Genomic DNA, 18,689 nt, shown 5'->3' with positions numbered 1-18,689 from the left:
ACATTAAAACCAATGAAGCAAAATGTTTGAAGGCTAGCATAAAAGATGAATCATGGTGTTGGCATATGAGATTTGGGCACTTGAATTTTGGAGCACTAAAATCCTTAGGAGAGGAGAAGATGGTGAAAGGGATGCCTCAAATCAACCATCCTAATCAATTGTGTGAAGCATGTCTCCTTGGAAAGCATGCAAGAAGGAGTTTTCCAAAAAAAGCTAATTCAAGAGCAAAGGAGCCTCTCCAACTTGTTTACACTGATGTGTGTGGCCCAATCAATCCTCCTTCATGTGGTAACAATAAATATTTCTTGCTTTTTATTGATGATTATAGTAGAAAAACTTGGGTTTATTTTCTAAAGCAAAAATCTGAGGCATTTGTAGCTTTTAAAAATTTTAAAGCTCTTGTGGAAAAGGAGAGTGGTTATGTAATCAAAGCTCTAAGATCCGATAGAGGTGGCGAATTCACATCAAAAGAATTTAATGAATTTTGTGAAAAATATGGGATTCGTCGCCCTCTAACGGTTCCTAGATCTCCACAACAAAATGGGGTAGCGGAGAGAAAAAATAGAACTATTCTTAATATGACTAGATGTATGTTGAAGGCTAAAAATATGCCAAAGGAATTTTGGGCCGAAGCTGTTGCATGTGCCGTTTATTTGTCCAATCGCTCCCCAACAAAGAATGTCAAAGATCAAACACCACAAGAAGCATGGAGTGGAGTGAAGCCAAGAGTTGATCACTTGAGAGTATTTGGGAGCATTGCATATGCTCATGTACCCGACCAAGGAAGATTCAAGCTTGATGATCGGAGTGAGAAACATGTGTTCATTGGCTATGATGCAAGCTCAAAAGGCTACAAATTGTACAATCCAAACAATGGAAAGACAATTGTGAGCCGAGATGTCGAGTTCTATGAAGAAGGCACATGGAATTGGGAGGAGAAAGAAGACACTTATGATTTTTTCCCGTACTTTGAAGAAGTAGATGAAGAAGCCTTGACTCCAAATGATTCAACTCCAGCACTTTCACCAACTCCTTCAACCAATGAAGCCGCATCATCTTCCGAAGGGAGTTCAAGTGAAAGGCCAAGAAGAATGAGAAATATTCAAGAATTATATGATGAAACTGAAGTTATAAATGATTTGTTTTGTCTTTTTGTTGACAGTGAACCCTTAAACTTTGATGAAGCAATGAAAGACAAAAGGTGGAGACAAGCCATGGAAGAAGAAATCAAAGCCATTGAGAAGAACAACACTTGGGAGTTATCAAGCCTTCCCAAAGGTCATGAAGCAATTGGAGTCAAATGGGTGTTCAAAATCAAGAAGAATGAAAAAGGAGAGGTTGAGAGACACAAAGCAAGACTTGTAGCTAAAGGTTATAAGCAACGATATGGAGTTGATTATGATGAAGTGTTTGCACCGGTTGCCCGCATGGAAACCATTCGTCTTCTTATTTCCTTGGCAGCTCAAATGAAGTGGAGAATTTTTCAGCTTGATGTAAAATCGGCATTTCTAAATGGCTATCTTGAAGAAGATGTCTATGTTGAACAACCAATGGGTTTTGTCATCGAAGGTCAAGAAGGAAAAGTCTTGAAATTGAACAAGGCGTTGTATGGTCTAAAGCAAGCACCGAGGGCATGGAATACTCGCATTGACAAGTACTTCCAAGACAATAGGTTTGTTCGTTGTCAAAATGAGTATGCTCTTTATGTTAAAACTTTTAATAATGGTGATGTCTTATTTATTTGTCTTTATGTGGATGACCTTATCTTTACCGGCAATAACCCAAATTTGTTTGAAGACTTCAAGGAGTCCATGTCTCGTGAATTTGATATGACAGATATGGGACTCATGTCATATTACTTGGGAATGGAAGTGAAGCAAACAGAGAATGGTATCTTTGTCTCACAAGAAAGGTACACAAAAGAAGTGTTGAAGAAATTTAATATGCTTGATTGCAATCCCGTGAACACACCTATGGAAGATGGCTTGAAGTTATCAAAGTTTGATGAAGGAGAGAAGGTAGACTCCACGATCTTCAAGAGTCTTGTGGGGAGTTTAAGGTATCTAACCAATACAAGGCCCGATATTCTATATGAGGTGGGAGTTGTGTGTCGCTTTATGGAGGCTCCTACCTCTCCTCATCTAAAAGCCGCAAAAAGAATTCTTCGTTACTTGAAAGGTACAATTGATTTTGGATTGTTTTATTCTCCCTCCAATAACTATAAGCTTGTGGGATTTTGTGATAGTGATTTTGTCGGAGATGTTGATGATAGAAAAAGTACTACCAGATTTGTATTTTTTATGGGTGATTGTGTTTTTACATGGAGTTCTAAGAAGCAAGGCATTGTGACACTTTCTACTTGTGAAGCCGAGTATGTAGCTGCAACTTCTTGCACATGTCATGCCATTTGGCTAAGAAGATTGTTGGAGGAACTTCAGTTGTTGCAAAAGGAAAGCACAAAGATTTATGTTGATAATAGATCTGCACAAGAGCTTGCCAAGAATCCGGTGTTCCATGAACGAAGTAAGCATATAGATACAAGGTATCATTTCATTAGAGAGTGCATTACCAAGAAAGAAGTAGAATTGACTCATGTGAAAACTCAAGATCAAGTTGCGGATATTTTCACCAAGCCTCTCAAATTTGAAGATTTTCAAAGATTGCGAGCAAGACTTGGTGTGCAGAAGAATTTTCCAATTAAGGGAGGATGTTAGATATTAATTAGAAAAATAATAATAACAAGTTTTATGAGTCTTAAATTGTGGAAGATGAAAGTTGTAAGGTTGTGAGTTACAAAGTCTGGAATAAGCAATTATGTGAGCATTTAGTATTCTTTAATAAGCAAATTATGTGAGTGGTCACTCTATTTTAGTATAAATAGGGGATCATACTCTTGTATTTTGTGTGCCAAATGAAATAAAATCTTCTTCTTCTTCCAACAAGATTTTTATTATTCTTTTGTGGAAAGGAGGGGAAGCAATTACATTCACCATAACAGCGTTCAAAATATACTGCGGAACTATATAAAAAGTTGTTAACTGCCTTTTTAAGGATAAACCAAAGTTAGCAGCAGTCATTTATTAAAAATTTGATTCTTTTTACATGTATGCAATGTTTACATATTATTATTAATAATACTTACAATTGTTGTCATTATCAAAAGAAATTCAAAATAAAATTGTTTAGATTCAATTTCATTTCAGATCAACTATATTTTAAGACAGTAGTTAAATGAATTACAGTTGAATGAGATATTGAGAACTTAAAATTGTTTTATTATTAAACTTTAAGTAACAACTTTGCTTATCAAAAAGTTAAACGAATAAAAGGAGAAGGGTACATTATATTAGAATAGAATTCAAATATGATATTACTCAAAGGCCTTAAAAATTCTAGATCTGGTCCTGGTTCCCAAGACCATCATCTGTCACTTGATTTCCTTCTCCCAGCATATGCCTTCACAATAAGAGCCTCCCCTTAAAGCATATGCAAAAATCACCTGGCCATTTGAGTCACGAAAAACACCTCCAACAGCCACCTTCTTCATACTTGAATTAACTGAGCCATCACAATTTAATTTGTAATGACCATTTGGAGATTGGAGGGTGCTGCCAATAAATACTAGTACTCTCCTTAACACTCAAAGAGATCGAATGTAAGGAATCAATATACTGAATACTATCCAAAATAGCATCCACTTGTCTCCATATCTGAGAAACGATAACAGTGGGTTGAACCTGGTAGATCTCAAAAATAAGTTTGTTTCTACACTGCCATATATTGTCCACAGCAAGAGCAAAAATGTGGTACCACTGCCTACCATTTACACTCTCGCCATTCTTCAAATAACTGAGCATCCATAAATTGAAATCCTGGACCAAGAATTCTGAATGCATAGTTTGAGGCAAAAGCATATACCATATAGCTCTAGAAATAGGACACCTTCGGAAAATCCGATCCAAGTTCTCAGTATCAACATCAAATCTCTGACAAGATTCATCTTGTGACAGATGCCTGGAAACTCTTAACTCATTTGTTATTCATCATGATCTTCCAAAGCAAAACCTGTATCCTCTCAGGACCCCTCCATCTCCAAACAACACTAAAAGAAGAATCATGCTTCATATTATTACAATCCCCCGATCCAATCCATGACAGCTGATCATCACTCTTCGAGCTGTTTGGAGGTGGAATTGCACGAATCAGATCAAGAGATTGAGAGTTAAGGTAATTTCAAAGCTGATGCAAATTCCAAAATACATGATCATCCATAAAATGACAAACATGTTTTGACAGAATATCTGAAGGAATAGGACAAGAGACAGAATCCTTTAACTTACCACTTCCAGGACCCCACCTATCATCCCAAAATTCCACTTTAGTACCATCACCAATATTCAAGCCAAGGTTTTCTTGAAAATTCCTCCAGCTACTGCACACACCCTTCCATAGATTAGAGCCATTTTTTTCCTATCAATGATAGGCAAAAGATCCTCACCACACTTATATTTGGATCTCATAATTCTAACCCATAGATCATCTCTCTTTGTGCAAAGAGACCAGTCCATTTTCATCATGTAACTTGTACTAACATGCCTTGAAGATCGAAATCAAGGCCCCCTGCATGCTTTGGCTTACACAAATTGTTCCACCCCACAGTGTGAATCTATTAGACCTCTTATAAAGAATGTTTATAAGAGAAAGGGGGGGGGGGAATAATTGTTATGTGCTGTCAATAGCAGTTGATTTTAATAGGACAGCAGTTGCTATTATTAAGAGCAATTTATTAGGAATAGTTAGCCGTTAGTTTTAATAGGACAACAGTTACTATTATTGGGAGCAGTTTATTAGGAACAGTTGTTTTAATTAGGCAGTTATGAGTAAGTGTAGAATAAGAAGGAAAAATAGAATCATATTCTGGTTATCCTGAAGATGTGTGGTTTAGACCTTGGGAGGGAGAGAACCAAGCTCTCAAAATCTTGGCTTGTTTGAGTGAATATCCTGATTCTAATTGTTGTAATTTTGTCTCTATTTTAGAAAGAATAATTCATGCAGAGTATTTCTATAAAATTCAGTCATTATTATCCAATTTCTATCAACTGGTATCATAGCAGTTTTTGTTTCCTGGGACGGTAGATGGTTTCAACGAGAGGAATGGATGCATGCGTGAAGTTTCTTGAGTGCGGATTCGAAGGCTTACTAGCCATGCGAGAAAACTGGGAGAAGAGCCACGAAGAAGACAAACAAGAGCCACTGGAAATTCATAGGCAATTGAATGAATTGGTGGAAACTGTACGCGGAATCACAACGCGTTTTGACAGGGACGAATCGATCAACGGTGACCACCATACTGTGAATGACGACGACACTAGAAAAATTTGCAATCCTCGGAATCGTGAGGAGAGATGGCGAAAACTCGAAATTCTTGTTTTCAATGGGAAGGACGCATTCAGTTGGACAATTTGTGTAGAAAGATACTTTGAACTGAAAGGAATGAACGACCCTGAAAAACTACAAGCGATTATGGTGGCGATGGAGGGAAAGGCGTTAACTTGGTTTCAATGGTTGGAATTCAGTGCGGACGACCCAACTTGGAGAAAATTCCGGTCCGCGGTGATACGCCATTTTCAACCGTCCATGTTACAAAGTTCGTTTGAGTTGTTGCCAAGTCTCAAGCAAACAGGAAGTGTGGAAGATTACCGAGAACAATTCGAGTTGTATGTCGGTCCTCTCAAATGCACTGAACCAACATATTTAAAAGGAATTTTTATGAATGGGCTCAAAGAAATTATATGGGTAGAATTAAAGCTTCATCCAGTTGAGGGATTAACCAAATTGATGGACTATGCACAGAGGGTGGATGAGAAAAATAACTTGCTGAATAAAGGGAATGGTGGAAGTGGAACGAGTTCGGGTACTAAGGCTGGATTCAGAACTTATAATAGCACGAGGACAGTGACATGGGAACCAAATGCTAAGGGTCAAACACAAGTGACTTCATCGGTGGGTAGCACTACAGGGAACTCTAGAACCAATCCTTCCTTTAAAGGGAGGGGTTTTAGGAGTTTGACAGATGCTGAAGTGCTAGATAAAAGAGCCAAGGGGTTATGTTTTAGGTGTGATGAAAAATTTGGTCTTGGTCATATTTGTCCAAATAAACAGTTGCAAGTTTTATTGTTGGAGGAGGGTATGGATGAAGAGTCTGCAGAGCAAGAATCAGAAAGGGAAGATGAGATAGAGATGAAGGCTTTACAATTGTCAATTTACAGCATTTTTGGATTAACAACGAAGAAATCCATCAAGTTGTGGGGAAACTAGGGGGACAAAAAAGTGGTGGTTTTGATCAATTGTGGAGCATCACATAACTTTATATCTTTTCCACTAGTCAAGCCTTGGTGAAATTCGGGCTAATTTCAAGGAATTGATGATTAAAATTCCCCTTGGAAATAGCTACCATGTACTCAAAGGAGAACCAGAATTGGCACGAGCTTCGGCTTCATTCAAATCCGTTATGAAAGCCATTAAGAATGAAGGACAAGGATTTTTCTTGGAATACCAGAATTTGGCAAAAGAAGAAGTTCATGATACCCCCCAGCCAAATTGGGTAAGTGCGGTCTTAAATGAGTATGAAGATGTTTTTCAAGAACCTCAAGGATTACCTCCATCCAGGCGGCATGATCATGCAATTGTTCTCAAAGAAGGAGCCAATATTCCAAACCTTAGACCTTACCGGTATCCACATTACCAAAAAAATGAAATTGAGAGGTTAGTAGATGATATGCTTCACTCTGGTATTATTAGACCTAGTATAAGTCCATATTCTAGTCCTATTATTCTGGTTAAAAAGAAAGACGGTGGTTGGCAATTTTGTGTTGATTATAGAGCCCTGAACAAAATAACTGTACCTGATAAGTTTCCAATTCCTATCATTGATGAATTGGGGGGAGCCACCATTTTCTCTAAATTGGACTCAAGGTCGGGATACCATCAAATCAGAATGAAGGAAGAAGATATTCCAAAGACGGATTTCAGAACCCATGAAGGTCATTATGAGTTTGTCGTAATGCCTTTCGGACTCACTAATGCACCTTCTACCTTTCAATCCCTCATGAATGAAATGTAGGCCATATTTGAGGAAATTTGTTCTGGTTTTCTTTGATGACATTCTAGTTTACAGTAAGTCGATGCAAGATCATCAAGTTCATCTTCAGGCAGTGCTTGCATTACTAAGGGAGCACAAGTTGTTCGCTAATCAGAAGAAGTGCACTTTTGGCCAAACACAGTTGGAGTATTTGGGGCATATCATTTCAGGGGAAGGAGTAGCAGCAGATCCAAAGAAAATTGCAATTATGATGGAGTGGCCCATTCCAAAAGACCTAAAGGCTTTAAGAGGTTTCTTAGGCCTCATAGGATATTCTAGAAGATTTGTTCAGGATTATGGAAAAATTGCTACACCCTTGACACAATTGTTGAAGAAGGATAATTTTCACTGGAATCACGAAGCCCAAATTTCTTTTGAACACTTGAAGTGGAAGATGGCTGAGTTGCCAATACTTACTATTCTAGATTTTTCCAAAGACTTCACAATAAAGACTGATGCTTCAAATAAAGGATTGGGGGCTGTTCTATTACAAGAAGGGAGACCGGTGGCTTTTTATAGTCAAACCTTGTCAGAAAGGGCACAAGCTAAGTTTGTATATGAGAGAGAATTGATGACTATTGTGATAGCAGTCCATAAATGGAGATATCATTTAATGGGAAGACATTTCATCATTCTCACTGATCAAAAGAGTCTCAAATTTCTCTCGGAACAAAGAGTTTTAGGAGAGGAACAATTCAAATGGACTTCTAAACTGATGGGTTTGGATTTTGAAATCCAGTATCGACCTGGACATGAAAATCGAGTTGCTGATGCTCTTTCCAGGAGGATGACCTATGCAACCCTATCTACAGTGCAGTTTGATGAATTAGAAAAATGGGAGACCGAAGTCCAAAATGATCCGAAATTGCTAGGGCTAATACAGGACTTGATGCAAGATACAAATTCTCATTCGGGCTACACTTTCAAGGATATGAAGCTGGTTTTGAAAGGAAGGTTAGTGTTGCCTCGAGGATCCTAAAAAATTCCTATGTTGTTGGAAAAATTCCACAATTCATCCATAGGTGGGCATTCTGGGTTTTTTAGGACCTACAAAAGAATTTCAGCCATTATATATTGGGAGGGGATGAGGAAGGATATTCAACAATATTGTTTGATCAAGTGGCCTCGGAGTAATTAAGAAGGACCCACAAGGGAAGTACCCTCCCTTGTTCTCTTTGAACAACCAAGTGGATGTACCCTCCACTTGAACTGATCCACTAGAGATGTACCCTCTCTTGTTCTCAGTTACAACAACCCAAGTAGATGTACCCTCTACTTATACCACAAAGGATGTACCCTCCAATGTGTTAAGACAAAGAATTCTCAGGCGGTTAGTCATTTGAATCTTTGTAAGGGGAATCAAAAGATATCTCAGGCGGTTAGTCCTTTGAAATATTTTGTTTAAGGGAAAGGGAAGAATCAAAAGAATTCTTAGGTGGTTAGTCCTTTGAATTCTCTTGGAAAGGGAGAAGGGAGACACAAAAGAATTCAGGCGGTTAGTTCCTCTATTCTTTTGGAAAAGGGAGAAGAGAGACACAAAAAGAATTTAGGCGATTAGTCCTTATTGAATTCTTTTTGGCAAAGGGAGAAGAGAATGAAAAGATATAGCACACTTTTGTTTTCTGAAGAATTTTCACTTGCAGAAGAACAAGGTTTGGAAAACATAAAACTTAGAAAGCCTTTTGGCAAAGAAAGAAGAAGAAAGATGAGTAGGAAAGAATTCTTAAAGAATTGTAAAGGTTGTAAAGGTTTCTCAAAAGTTGTTCAAGAAGATGTTGTGAATGCAAGTCAAGGTCTTGCTTTTATAGACTCTTCATGTCTGGTTAAGAAAACCATTGGAAGAGTTATAACCTTGAGAAAATCATGTCAAGAGTTACATCTCTTAACCTTTTATTCAAAATTTGTCACTGGTAATCGATTACCATAATCATGTAATCGATTACACAATGCATTTTATGAAAAGATGTGACTCTTCACAATTGAATTTGAATTTCATCGTTCAGATACACTGGTAATCAATTACCAATATATTGTAATCGATTACAACATTTAAAAATCATTTGGAACATTGCAAATTCAGTTAAAAACTTTTTGAAATCAAATTTTATCACTAGTAATTGATTACAGGAAACTAGTAATCGATTACGAGAGAGTAAATACTCTGGTAACTTAGAAAAATTTGAGAAAACTCTTTTGTAAAACAAAACTGTGCTATGTTTGGTTTTTGAAAAATCCTTTTCAATACTTCCCTTATGAAGTCTTGACTTGTTGCTTCTTGATTTCTTCTCTTGAATCTTGAATTCATCTTCTCTTGAATCTTGATTCTTCTTGATGTCTTTTCTCGAATCTTGAAATCAACTTCTCTTGAATCTTGAATCTTCTTGATTTCTTCTAATGAATCTTGAAATTAATCTTGATCTTGAACTTGTTGACTCAATCTTGAAATCATTTTTTTGGGCTTTTTGTCATCATCAAAACTACTTGATTCATCATCATGAAGCTTGCTTCTACAAATACGTTGCTACTTGTGAAGTTTGCCAAATAAACAAGTATCAAACTTTGTCTCCTGCTAGATCATTGCAACCACTACCCATACCTACTCAAGTTTGGGCTGACATTTCCATGGATTTCATAGAAGGTTTGCCTAAGGCTCAGGGTAAGAATGTGATATTGGTGGTGGTGGATTGTTTGACTAAATATGCTCACTTCATTCCTTTGAGTCACTCATTCACTGCAAAAGATGTAGCTGAAAGTTTCATTAAAGAAGTGGTTAAACTACATGGGTTTCCTTCAACCATTGAGTTTGATAGGGATAAGATCTTTTTGAGTAATTTCTGGTCTGAGTTGTTTAAAATGGAAGGTACAAAATTGAAGTTCAGTTCAGCCTATCATCCTCAGACTGATGGCCAAACGGAGGTTGTCAACAGATGTTTGGAAACCTACTTGAGGTGTCTCACTGGGACTAAACCCAAGCAATGGACTACATGGTTAGGTTGGGCGGAATTTTGGTTCAACACCAATTACAACAGATCCTTGAAATTGACCCCATTCAAGGCTCTTTATGGTAGAGATCCTCCTCATCTACTTAGAGGGACCACTATTCCCTCTGTCGTTGAAGAAGTGAATCAATTGACTCAAGAGAGGGACCAAATTCTACATGACTTGAAGGATAATCTGACAAAAGCTCAAGTGCAAATGAAAGCGTATGCTAATCGATCCAGGCGTGTTGTTACCCTTTCTGTGGGTGACTGGGTCTATCTAAAACTCCAACCCTATAGGCTGAAATCTCTTGCTAAAAAGAGAAATGAGAAGTTGAGCCCAAGGTTTTTATGGTCCGTACCAAATCAAAAAGCAAATCGGCCTGGTTGCTTTTCAATTGGATTTACCACCTACAAGCAAAATACATCCTGTTTTTCATGCCTCTCTTCTGAAGAAAGCAGTGGCTACCACAGCTAATCCTCAACCACTCCCTCCGATGTTATCTGGAGATTTAGAGCTCCGAGTTTTTCCAGCTGAAGTCAAAGCTGGCCGTAACAATCCTAATGGTACTACTGAAGTTCTCATTCAATGGGAAGATCTTCCGGATTTTGAAGCCACTTGGGAATCCATGGAAGTCATCAAGGAATAGTTTCCCTCATTTCACCTTGAGGACAAGGTGACTCTTTTGGGGGGGAGTATTGTTAGACCTCTTATAAAGAATGTTTATAAGAGAAGGGGGGAAAATAATTGTTATGTGTTGTCAATAGCAGTTAATTTCAATAGGATAACAGTTACTATTATTAGGAGCAGTTTATTAGGAATAGTTAGCAGTTAGTTTTAATAGGACAGCAGTTACTATTATTAGGTGCAGTTTATTAGGAACAATTATTTTAATTAGGCAGTTATGGCTATGTGTAGAATAAGAAGGAAAAACCGAATCATATTCTGGTTATCCTGAAGATGTGTGGTTTAGACCTTGGGAGGGAGAGAACCAAGCTCTCGAAATCTTGGCTTGTTTGAGTGAATATTCTGATTCTAATTGTTGTAATTCTGTCTCTGTTTTGGAAAGAATAATTCCTGCAGAGTGTTTATATAAAATTTAGTCATTATTATCCAATTTCTATTAGAATCTTCTGCTGATTTTCAGAATCCCCCCAAACAAAACTCCTACACTTCTCATCCACCACATCACAAACAGCCCTGGGAAGAAAAGATGTTTGCATCACATGGGAAGGCAGTGCTTGCATCACTAACTTAACAAGAGTAACTCGCTTGGCAAAGGAGAGATGGTTAGCATTCCAAGACGATAGTCTTTGATTGATTAACTTTGGTAAGAATAAACTGGAACAAATATAATAAGCACGAAATGCCATTACAGTCCTGATCCTCCTCTTAAATGGATGTAAATTCGATAAACACAAATGTAGCACTTCTCTTAAATGGCAGTATATTTTCTTTAACATTTTTGAACCTCCTCCTCCTCCTGCGTACAATGCATAGAAAACAAGTAGGCATGAAACTCACCCTCTCCAAGACCTGAGCATTTTGCATTGCAAATTTTGCAAAACTTAGCTCGTACTGATCACCATTGAGTCTTCCAAAATTCACCATTATAAGGTTAGATATAAAACAAGAAGGCACTTTATCCAGATTCGAGAGCTCTTCATCAAATTCAAGTAGTTCCTAATAATTATAGTGCATGACAAGAACTAAATGACATAAAAATATAATTAGAATTACTAATTATAATAACTAACTAAAGCAAATCAGTAGTCATCACAAAATTCCTTAGACTATGTATCTATGGATTAGTGTTAGAAAATATAATCAAAGGAATTTAGATCAATGAATTACTAACCTTGATAATGAGAGTATTGAGAGATGGTGTCTTTAGAAGCAAGTTTAGCAAAAATTCACTAGTAACTTTCCCTAGCTCCAGACAACTCAACATTCCAAATGCAGGAATATCATCTTGTGGGAATGCGAGTGCCTGAGTGACAAAGGGGGCAAAAAACTGTTTGTATAGTTTCAAATATTATACTTTATATATAAAACACAACAAAACAACAACAACAACACTAATAAAACAACATATTTAATAAAGATTTGTCTTCCATATAGCATTAAGAGAAGGTAAAATGTTTCTATATTCTCAAGTAAGGAAATATGGATCTCATTAAATTTCATTGCTATTGATATTTATGGCAAGCAAAGGGTGAAGCAAGGAAGCATACCTCCAACTGCTCAAACTTGAGACATCCCACATTATTATTGAATTGTTTCCGAAGCTCACAAGAAAGAAATGGTGTGTCTTCCTTCTCAAACTTGTGTGGATCAATAGTAGTTGAAGCAATGTGTGTTGTAGATAGGTCTAAATTGAACAAAATGGTGTCTGGTATGTGACCTCTATAAGAAAACTTTGTAAGATGAGGGAACAAAAATTGATTATAGTATGTGCGTCATAAGATATGTCTAAACTAGTACTATGTTTTATTAAAAGCACTTCAAGGAGAGGAACTTCAAAAGTGACTTCCTTTGTGTTAAACCAGGTGTAATTTTTTGTCGAATACTCTCTAAGAACTGGGAAGTTAAGGGTCAGATCATGCGAGTCAGTAGAAGAGACACTGGTAAGATTGATTCTGGACAATTCAAGGACAGTGAGGGATGAAAGAGAAACAATGTTGGGAACTTTGATAACAAAATTATTCATTTCCAATTCCAATACCTCTAAGGAATGGGATTGCAAAAGTGAATCCAAGCAAACGTAGAGTTCTTTTTGGAATAGACATAAAGCTTTTTTACTCTCAAATTTAAAATATGAGATATCCACTTATTAACATGGGAAAGAGCATAACTCTTTGAAAGAGAAAGACATGAACTATGTATGCTCAAAGTATTCAAATGATGTAGTACTTTATTCACGAAGCTATAAAAGGGGTTTTTGTTGGAAATTCCTCCATAATTAAGGTTGGTTCACATTCAAGTAAACATGCAAATTCAAATACATAAGAAATTGAGGAGCACATTCCAAGGCATGCATAAGAAGTTGTGGAGCACTTTCCAAGGACTTGGAAATGGTTTCGTTGACCTTGAAACTAACCCACTCCACTTAGGAAAGTGAAGATTGGAGTTACAAGGAACTTTGTGAATGTAACTCATTTATCGGCATCTACCACTCACTCTTGAAGGAAGCCACATCCCTCTCCTATAAATAGGGAGGCTTGTGAAGAATTGGAGTAACCCATCCAAAGAGAAGCAAAGCAAGAATGATAGTAAGAAAGAGAGTTCTAGTTTCCACCACATTTGGTGAGAGTTTAGAGAAATTGTAAACCATCCTTGTTGGGTGAGGTTGAGAGATATTCTCTTGTATTAAAAGAGTCATTGTAATCATACTTTTTAATGGTGGAGATATTTACTGGCTTGGTCCCATGGTTTTTACCTTTGACATTGAAAGGGTTTTCCATGTTAAAAATTCTTAGTGTCATTCTTCTACTTTCTATTCTTGTTTTTTCCATTTTTGCTAAGTGCCTATTTTGAAACTACAGAGAGGGAAAATAGTACTGATGTTTCCCAACAGTGGTATCAAATCTCGCCTAGTTCGAGGGGAGCTATTATCATGTGTAATTCAAGATGGAGAGAGTTGTCACTCATGATGGAGATACGTTCAAGCTAACTACAGAAAATTATTCCTATTGGAAGACCATCTGTACTACAAGAATTCGCACGAGCTAATAACACGATAATAAGCTAGAGGGGAAGAAGGACAACGAATAGGAGCTCTTTAATCAGAAGGTTGTAGCTATGATTCGTAAGTATATTGACCGAAGCTAGTTCGAACATGTATTAACTTATACCAATGTGTATGAGTTATGGACAAAGCCTGAATCTTTGATTCAAAAAAAGACACCGAGGAATAAAGCTCTATCATACGCTTGGTCAAGTTGGAGTATATGGACGATCGGAAAATGATTGAACATCTAAACACCTTCAAAGGTATTGTCAATCAATTGAAGAAGGTAGATATGAATATAGATGATGAATTACAAATTTTTCTACTCCTCAGTTCTTTGCCTGAGAGTTGGGACACACTGGTTGTCACTCTAAGCAACTCTGCACCAGATGGAAAGCTTAGCATGTATAATGTCACAAATAGTTTGTTAAATGAAGATTCCAAATGAAAGGAGAGAGGCTTGAGTAGTCACTCAGAACCAAATATTGTTGAAAATAGAGGAAGGGGTAAGCACCGTGGTAAAGAAGGCCATGGGAAATGACGAGGAAGATCCTAGTCTCGCTCCAAAGGCTTAAGTTGCTACTACTGCAGAAAGTCAGGCCATAAGAAGTTTGAGTGCAGATTCTTGAAGAGAGATCACAAGGTCAGAACTGTCCATGCTAACCAAATTTACCCAAAGAAGAAGAATGAAGGTGGAACCACTACTGCTGTGGCATCGGACGATGATAATGTTTTTCTTATCGGTAATGAAAATTATTTAAATATTGCATCTGATGATTGTATATGGATAATTGACTCTAGAGCATCCTTTCGTGTTACTCCTCATGAAGGATTTTGCTCATCAAATCAAAAAGGGGATTTTGGTACAGTAAAGATAGGCAACCATGTCACAAGAAAGATTGTTGGCATAGGGGAGGTGACTCTGATGACTGAAAATGGAAGCAAGCTTGCGCTGAAGTAAGTAAGACATGTGCCTGAGATGCATTTAAACCTTATCTCAACAGGAAAGCTAGGTGAAGCTAGGATGATAAACCATTTCGGTGTCGGTAGATGAAAGCTTGATAGAGGAAGCATGGTTGTTGCTCGAGGTAAGAAGGAAGGCTCCTTGTACATCATGCAGGGAAAGATATGAAAAGGGGAGATGAATGTTGCTCAAGATGCAACCAAAGAATTGTGGCACGAGAGATTGGGACACATGAGTGAGAAAGGTTTGGAGTTTCTAGCAAAGGATCACTTTCCAAACATAAAGGGGCAACCACTTGAATCCTGCGAAGACTATCTTGCAGGTAAACCATGTAGAGTGTCATTCCAAAGATCAGATGAGGCCAAAAGGAGAAAGCAAATCCTGGATCTTGTCCACTCAGATGTTTGCTCAATGTCTGAAAAGTCCCTGGTGGTGCCTAATACTTTGTTACCTTCATTGATGATCACTCTAGAAAGTGTGGGTGCATCCGTTGAAGATAAAAGATCAAGTTCTTTAAACTTTCAAGGAGTTTCATGCCTCAGTAGAACGACATATTAGAAGAAAGATGAAATGCTTGAGATCAGACAATGGTGGAGAATACAAAGGCCCATTCAAGGCACACTACAAGGCTTATGGGATACGACATAAGAAGGTATCTCGAAAAACTCCTCAGTTGAATAGATTAGCTGAAAGAATGAATAGAACAATTGCAAAGAAAGTCATATGTATGCTTTCACATTCAAAACTCTCCAAGACATTCTGGGGTGGGGTAGTAAAAATTGCAGTTGATTCAATCAATTTATCATGGAGAAATACTAAAAGAAGTTTGGTTTGGAAAGAAATCCTCCTACGGTCACTTAAGAGTCTTCGAGTGCAAGGCTTTTGTCCATATTCCAAAAGATGAAAGAAAAAAGCTTGATGCTAAGGCAAACAAGTGCATATACCTAGGTTCACCAAGATATGATCTTGGATTCAGACTATAGGATCCTATAAACAAGAAGATTGTTCGAAGTAGAGATCTGTTGTTCTTTGAAGATCAAACAACACATGATATCCAACGATATGAGAAGCCAAATCCCATAGTGAGAAACTCAAGGGGAGAGACTCTTCTAAAGAGACAGAACACACTCAAATGATAGAAACCAATCAGACAGAGCAACCTCCTTAGATAGAACATCCTGACTAGATGGAGCAGAGTCGAACGCACCATCCAACTTAGACGATGAAAGATGCAACAATGGAGATTGTTCAAATAGAAGATGAATCCCAAGTGAGGCAATCAACAAGAGTCAAAAAGCCATCAAAAAAGGTATTTCTCTGATGAATATGTCAATCTCATTGATGATAGGGAACCTCAAAGTTTCCAAGAAGCCATTGAGATAGATGATAAGAGGAAATTGATGCAAGCCATGAAAGAAGAAATGTAGTCCCAGATTGAAAATCAAACATATGATCTAGTGGAGTTACCAGAAGGAAGGAAAGCATTAAGAAATAAGTGGGTGTTCAAACTCAAGAATGAAGAGAACTCCTTAAACCCAAGGTACAAATCTCGCATTATGGTGAAAGGATGTGATCAGAAGAAAGACATAGATTTTGAAGAAATTTTCTCACCGATGGTGAAAATGACATCCATTAAAGCAATTCTTGGTCTAGCTACAAAACAAAACTTGGAGATTTAGCAGCTTGATGTCAAAACAACATTCTTACATGGAGACTTAGATTAAGAAATTTATATGAAACAATGAAAAGGTTTTGTAGAACCAAGGAAATAACACTTAGTGTGTCTCCTAAAGAAAAGTCTCTATGGTTTAAAACAAGCTCCAAGACAATGGTACAAGAAGTTTGATCTCTTTATGGCCCAACATAATTTTAGAAAGATCTCCACAGACCATTGTGTGTTTGTGAAGAACTACAAGAATGGCGAGTCCATCATATTTTTGTTGTATGTTGATGATATGTTAATTGCTGGCAAAAATAAAATGAAGATTGATGCTCTCAAGAAGGCATTGAGCAAATCTTTTGCCATGAAAGATCTGGGTCCAGTAAAGAAGATTCTTGGAATGAAGATCACTAGAGATCGATCTAGAAGAATGCTCTAGATATCTCAAGAGGACTACATTGAGAAGGTTCTTGAAAGGTTAAACATGCATAATGCCAAACTAGTGCATGTTCCTCTTCCTAGACATTTCAAATTAAGCAAGATGTAATGTCCAATGAATGAAGAAGAAAAAGAAGATATGGGCAAGGTGCCCTAGTCGCCTGTTGTGGGTAGCCTTATGTATGCAATAATCTGCATAAGACCAAACATTGCCTATGTTTTAGGAGTTCTGAGCATATTGCTATCAAATTCAGGAAATGAGCACTGGAAAGCTATGAAGTGGATGCTAAGGCACCTTAGAGGAATTTCCAAAAGGTGTTAATGCTTCTTGGATATGTAGACACATATATGGTAAGAGATGTGGATTCTAGAAAGTCTACATCTGGATATCTGATTACTTTTGCAGGGGGACCTGTGTCTTGGCAATCAAAACTTCAAAAGTGTGTTGCATTATCAACCACTGAAGTAGAATATATTGCAATAGCTGAAGCATTCAAAGAAATGTTATGGATGAAGAAATTCTTAAATGAGTTGGGACATGATCAAGACAATTATGTGGTAAACTGTGATAATCAAATTGTCATCAACTTAGCCAAGAACCTTTGTTCCATTCACGCTCCAAACACATTGACATCCATTATCATTGGATACAAGAGGTGTTGGATTAAAAGAAACTGAAGTTAGAGAAAATCCATACAGACTTTAATTGGTCTAATATGATGACTAAGGCAATACAACCAAGAAGGTTGAAGACTATTGTCAAGGTGCTAGTATAGTGATGCACACCAATTATGTCAAAAAGGGGAGATTTGTTGGAAATTCCTCCATAATTAAGGTTGGTGCATATTCAAGTAAACATGTGTTATACCCTAATTCGTCCAGGGACTATCGTTTGTTGATCTTTTGATCCTTGTTAGTCGACTTACAGTGTTGGACATCAGTTACAGTGCGAAAAAAATGATCATTCAATGTTTTGATCAAGAATGCGAAAGATACCGAAAGGGAGGGGCAAAAGGGTCACTTTCAGGGGTTTTTATGAACCCCGGCTCGCCCAGGCTAGCCTCTGGCTCGCCTGGGCCCCTAAATAGCTTAGGGGTGAAGTAACCAGCTCTCCTGGGTGAGCAAGGTTACTTCAGGTTGAAGCAACAGCTCGCCTGGGCGAGCTGCCATGACCCCTAATGCCATCTTTTGCTATAAATAGGCGTGAGGGAGGCTGATAAAGGGTTCCAAGGACCAGAATTGAGAGAAATTGAGAGAAATCAAAGAAAAGAAGAAGAAATAAGAGAAAAATGAGGCTGAGGCGCTACTGAATTGCGACCGTAATCGACTTCTACATCGTTCTTCGTTCGTCATCCAGTTAGTGTTTGTCTTTAAGGATTTGAACATGATATATGGACCCTTAGGGGGTCCTCTTTATTGTTTTTTGCATCTTCATCTCCTTCTCCTATCATCGGTAATTGCTTTTCTTTTGTAAAGTAAGTTTTAACAGATCATTAGTGCTGCAAGTTATCTTAAAAAAAGGTTGAAGGTTAATAAGCAAAAATCAAGATACAACCAACTCATAACTAATTTATTTTTATCAAATATCACTTGAGATCGTTTCAAGGTCCAACGCCTTAATGATTCTCTCCTCTTTTCAAAAAAATCAAAAGATCGTTTCAAGGTCCAATGCCTTAAACGACTTTTGTTTGTAATTAAAATCAATCTTTCAAAAAACATAAAAATAATTTAACACACAAACTTTCAGACTTAAAGAACTACGTAGGTCTGAATTCCT

The 18,689-nt window shown here is 37.4% G+C and overlaps 1 protein-coding gene across 1 annotated transcript; it reads right to left on the bottom strand.

Annotated features, from left to right (window-relative positions):
- Positions 1–11,229: 11,229 nt before the first annotated feature.
- Positions 11,230–12,830, bottom strand: LOC102660383 (uncharacterized). The gene is made up of 5 exons (XM_006598491.1): positions 12,691–12,830; positions 12,355–12,526; positions 11,979–12,110; positions 11,645–11,803; positions 11,230–11,511 (listed from the first exon to the last, which is right to left on the bottom strand). Exons 1-5 carry the CDS (start codon positions 12,828–12,830, stop codon positions 11,230–11,232), a joined length of 885 nt encoding a protein of 294 aa, XP_006598554.1.
- Positions 12,831–18,689: the final 5,859 nt, after the last annotated feature.

Source organism: Glycine max, chromosome 15, assembly GCF_000004515.6.
Source record: "Glycine max cultivar Williams 82 chromosome 15, Glycine_max_v4.0, whole genome shotgun sequence".
NCBI lineage: Eukaryota > Viridiplantae > Streptophyta > Magnoliopsida > Fabales > Fabaceae > Glycine > Glycine max.
Note: the sequence above shows the minus strand (reverse complement) of the source record. Positions and strands in the feature narration are given on the sequence as shown.

Excerpts from the sequence above, each read along its gene's own strand:
- LOC102660383 (XM_006598491.1), bottom strand. The coding sequence starts at position 12,830 with ATGAATAATTTTGTTATCAAAGTTCCCAACATTGTTTCTCTTTCATCC. Across the intron at positions 12,527-12,690 it reads AACTTCCCAGTTCTTAGAGA|AGGTCACATACCAGACACCA; the intron begins GTATTCGACAAA and ends GTTTTCTTATAG. Across the intron at positions 12,111-12,354 it reads TCAAGTTTGAGCAGTTGGAG|GCACTCGCATTCCCACAAGA; the intron begins GTATGCTTCCTT and ends TTTGTCACTCAG.